The 5,042-nt window shown below is 46.1% G+C and overlaps 1 protein-coding gene across 1 annotated transcript; it reads left to right on the plus strand.

Moving 5' to 3' along the window:
* The first annotated feature begins 1,960 nt into the window (after positions 1-1,960).
* On the plus strand, positions 1,961-2,953 carry LOC120856117 (phosphate carrier protein, mitochondrial-like). Its single transcript, XM_040231107.1, has one exon. It carries the CDS (start codon positions 1,961-1,963, stop codon positions 2,951-2,953), a length of 993 nt encoding a protein of 330 aa, XP_040087041.1.
* The last annotated feature ends 2,089 nt before the right edge of the window (positions 2,954-5,042 follow it).

The following is a 5,042-nucleotide window of genomic DNA, read 5'->3' on the forward strand; positions in this document are numbered from 1 at the left end:
CCAGAGTTCTATACACATTCATTCAGTTTAGGATATAAGTATTGAATTCTAATCAAAGATCCTTAAAAAAAATTTTGACCTTCCATCATCCACATTTTGTGTTTTTTCAAACTTTAGTAAAGTTTAATGAAGAATTCACCCAAGGGAGCTTATTAAAACTGCATAGTCCTTCCCTCAGATTCTCATTCAGAGGATCTAGGGTGTGATCAGGGATTTTAAATACAGCTCTCCAGATGATTCTGATGCAGGTGGTCTATGGATCACACCTCTGAGAAATCCTGGCCTCCTTGTAGTATAAAAGTCAAAGTCCTGAAGAGGTATTTAGGCTTTCCTTAATTTGACCCAACTCTATTTTTTAGACTGAACCCTTGCTGGTTGCTACCATGCCAAATTACTCGCCTCTCCTCATAGGTCATACCTCCTGTTTCCCCTAACCGGGAATAACCTTTCATTCTTTACATAACTGACTCCTACTCATCCTTCAAGACCTCTGAGAAGTCGTCTTAAATTCATCAGGCAGAATTAGTTGCCCCTCATTGTTCATCCAGAACTTTATTCAAACTCTTGTTATAATACTTATCACACAATACTGATTTTTTCATCTCCTTATTTAGATGTCAGCAAGAATACTTTTTCCCTGGTGGCGCAGATGGCAAAGATCTGTCTGCAGTGCAAGAGGCCTAGTTTGATTCCTGGGTGGGGAAGATTCCCTGGAGAAGGGAATGGCTACCCACTCCAGTATTCTTGCCTGGAGAATTGAATGGACAGAGGAGCCTGGCAGGCTACAATCCATGGGGGTCACAAATAGTCAGACACGACTGTGTGACTAATACTTCACACTTGAAGAATATGCCTGACTCTTTGCTAAACCCCTAACCCTGCATAGGGCCCAGCACACAGTGAATGAATACATGAGTATATGCTACTGATTTACAAGTAGAATCATTTAGTTCTCATTTTCCAGGCCAGTGAGACTACAAGCTCCCTTAAAAGGAAAGAGGATTCTTGACTTTCCTAATCTCCAAAACCATGGCAGGGATTCAGCAGTCAACGAAACAACATCGCATGAATGAAAATAATCAGCATCCCTCTCTCAATCTAGGGAGAACCTCCGTCCTTCCTAAGACCCCACAATAACTCTTGGAGGGAAACGAGTGGAGTGTGGGTTTGGGGGAGAGGTATCCTCCCAGTCTGCACTGCAAGAATGTTAGGTAAGGCTGGAAGCTCAGGGACTGGTCCTCTAATGCCAGGTTCCTGGTTCTCGCTGTGCATTCCCTCCATAGAACATTCTGTGGCCATGGAGATGACCATTACCGTAAGCGGGCTGTTTGAGTGAGGACTCCAGAAAGGCCTTTCAGGAAGGCAACTCTTCCTGAAAGAGTGCATGGCGACTCTTCACCCTGTCACTCATCTCCTCATCTACTTACTTGCCTATTCATGTGTTTACTCATGCTTGTACTTGTTGATTTATTTTTTCAGCATCTTTGTAGAAGACTAAGCTGCTGAGCGGGACAGAAGCCACTTGACACACTAGCCATGGAAAGCCTTACCACGGGAGGTGAGACCTAGGGACCACTGAGGAGGAAGCTGAGGAGGGTTGGGGGGCGGGGTTCCTGTCGTTACCAGAAGCCTATTCGCCCAAAAGCTTGAGGGCGGGGCGAAGGGCCGTCCTGGAGGTGAGGGGTGGGGCAATGCCCCTACTTAAAATTTCAGGAGCCGGTTGAGATCCAAAGGCAGCCAAGCCGGTAGCGGGTGTGCCGGCGTCGGTAGAGAGCGGTCGAAGACCTTTGGGCTCTGGCGCGACCTGTCCCTCGCTCAGGCCAGACCGTTGGGTTAGCAAGCTCACGTGGGTGGGTGGGTGGGGGAGGGGGGAGTTCAGACGCATGCGCAGTGCCCTGGGGCCCCTGAGGGAGGAAAGAGCTCGGGCTGAGGGAAGTGTGTGCCTAGACCCAGCGCGGCCATGTGTGATGCTGGCGGTTACCGAGCCCTGCGGGGGAGAAGCGTAGGCCAACTCAAGGGCAGGCCCTGGGCAGCAGCCTTGGAGGAGTCCAGCTACGAGTACGGCTCCACGAAGTACCTACTGCTTTGCGGCCTGGGCGGGATGCTGAGTTGCGGGCTGACGCACACGGCCATCGTGCCTCTGGACCTGGTCAAGTGTCGCATGCAGGTGGACCCCAACAAGTACAAGGGCATCCTGAGCGGCTTTGGCGTGACACTGCGGGACGACGGGCTGCGCGGCCTGGCCCGAGGCTGGGCCCCGACCTTTCTAGGCTACTCCATGCAGGGCCTCTTCAAGTTTGGCCTCTATGAGGTCTTCAAAATCCGCTACGCGGAGCTCCTGGGCCAGGAGAAGGCCTACGAGTGGAGAACCGGGCTGTACCTGGCCGCCTCAGCCAGCGCCGAGTTCTTCGCCGACGTGGCCCTGGCCCCGATGGAAGCGGTGAAGGTTCGCATGCAGACGCAGCAGGGCTATGCCCGCACGCTCCGGGCCGCGGCCCCCAAGATGTACGGTGAGGAGGGCCTGTGGGCCTTCTACAAAGGCGTAGCGCCGCTCTGGATGCGCCAGATCCCCTACACCATGATGAAGTTCGCCTGCTTTGAGCGCACGGTCGAGGCGCTCTACAAGTATGTGGTGCCCAAGCCGCAGAGCCATTGCACCAAAAGTGAGCAGCTGGCCGTGACCTTTGTGGCTGGCTACATCGCTGGCGTCTTCTGTGCCGTGGTGTCCCACCCTGCAGATTCTGTCGTGTCCGTTTTGAACAAGGAGAAAGGCAGCACGGCCTTCGACGTTCTCCGCAGACTAGGGTTCAAGGGCGTGTGGAAAGGCCTGTTCGCCCGGATCATCATGATTGGCACCCTGACTGCCCTGCAGTGGTTCATCTACGACTCGGTCAAGGTCTATTTCAAACTGCCTCGCCCTCCAGTCCCTCAAGTACCCAAATCCCAAAAGTAGGCATGGATTGGAAGACTCCTGTGGCCACCGTTGGCCAGTATTTCGATTCCGTGGGGGATTATGTTCAAATAATATTAGTGTGTAGGATGTTAATGTTTGTGGAGAGGTGACAATGTGCAGACCTAGTTTTCTTTAAATGATCCATTCCTGCTTTTTGGCAATCCAAGAGAATTGCAACCGTTTCATTTGGGGGTTTGGACCATTGACTTTGGGGAGTCGGTGTGGTTGCTTTAACTCAATAGCTTTTCAGCAATTATAAGGGGAAAAAATTCTTAACAAGAAGTAATGTTAGGTGATTTAGTGCCTCTAGGTTGTATCTCCTTTGATTCACCATTCAGTGGAGATTATCCAGGCATCACTACAAAAGAGCCTACTGATAAGGTTTCAAGGTCAGCCCAACTATATGGGACAGAGAACAAAGTAAAATTCTGCTACATGGTGCTCATCTCAATAGAAATCGTGCACCTATTGAATAGATGAAGGATTCGTTCCATATTTCTTGTTCATGTCCATTGCAGATAAAAATTATTAAAAGTTAAATTGTGACTTACATTTCCTGATAGCTTAGAATGCATTCACTCTTTTCAAAGAGCATGACATGAGATCTGCATTTTCTCTTCCTGATGTTGCTGATTAGAACATAGCTCGCTCCAGGAAGTGCTACAATTGGATCAATGTGGAAAGCCAGGACGAGATGAAGGGCAGGCTCGGAATAAATATGTAAAGAAAAGTCTCTGTTCTCTAAAGATTTCTTTTGTACAGTTCAGCTTTCAGCAGCTTTACATCCAAAGAAGGTCATACCACCCTGACATTTAAACACATACACACATGAAACCCTACAAATTCCAATAATTTTTGGTTGAATATTAATGGTTTTGGTGACTTTGAAAGGAAAATCTCATTTTTAATGTAACAAATGTCATTCATTTATCTTAGTATGTCATTCATTTACCTTGGTAGATATTTCATTGATCTTTGCAATGGTTGAGGGTCATAAAATTTATTGAAGTTATAAAGCACATTTTCAGTTTTCTGTAGCCTTCATATCTCTGATTGAGGAAACTATAAGTGAAATTCTGTGAATTAGAGATGCTTATAGAATGTGAATAAGAAACTCCAATATAATATTTAATGTGATTAACCAAATGTTGCACAATTGCCCTAACACCTTGTATTAAAAAACACAAACTTAAGATATGTTAATGTTTTAACTATGTAATGGTAAACTGCTTAGTGGTTAACTGAAGTTAAAAAGTGCCTAAATACGATTGAACTGTCTTGATTGGATAATAAAGAACTTGGAAGAAAAAAATCAGAACTTGTGAATGAGATGCAGTGAAATTTAGTGTTTCTATTTTGTTAGGGAGGATGCAGGGGAAGGATCATAATGTATTTTAAAGACTCTTTGACTTCCTAGGAAGTTAGTTTCCCGGTTTGTGGAAAAGAAAAGTTCTCAAGGAAGGGAAATAACAAATTTTGAGGAACCAAATTGTGCAGGTTCATTTCTGCAAAATTTTAAAACAAATATATTTTTGGTTTGGGCTTCTCAGGTTGCTCAGTGGTAAAGAATTAGCCTGCTCATACTGCAGGAGATGCAGGTTCAATCCCTGGGTCAGGAAGATCCCCTGAAGAAGGAAATGGCAACCCACTCCAGTATTCTTGTCTGGAAAATCCCATGGACAGAGAAGCCTGGTGGGCTACAGTCCATAGGGTCACAAAGAGTTGCACAGAAACAGCATATTTTTGGCTAGTGTTGCAAAATACTTGTGGGAATTTTCTTTGGTCAAGAGTTTTTAAAGTAAATTGCTGTGACTTTCCTGGTGGTCCAGTGGCTACGACAGCACTTCCAATTCAGGGGGCAGTTTAGATCCCTGGTCAGGGAACTGGATCCCACATACCACAATGAAAGGTCAAAGATCCCACATGCTGCAATCAAGACCCAACACAGCCAAGTAATTTTTTAAAATTTATTAAATAAATTGATTTCTAAGGTAATATGATTTAAGGAATTGCTACAAAATCTATGGAGTTTCAGGATAATAAGAGACCACTTGTTTGTTCTGGTCTATGGTATTTGATGGTTGTTCTG

The sequence above is a fragment of the Oryx dammah genome, unplaced genomic scaffold, assembly GCF_014754425.2.
Source record: "Oryx dammah isolate SB20612 unplaced genomic scaffold, SCBI_Odam_1.1 HiC_scaffold_28, whole genome shotgun sequence".
Taxonomy (NCBI): domain Eukaryota; kingdom Metazoa; phylum Chordata; class Mammalia; order Artiodactyla; family Bovidae; genus Oryx; species Oryx dammah.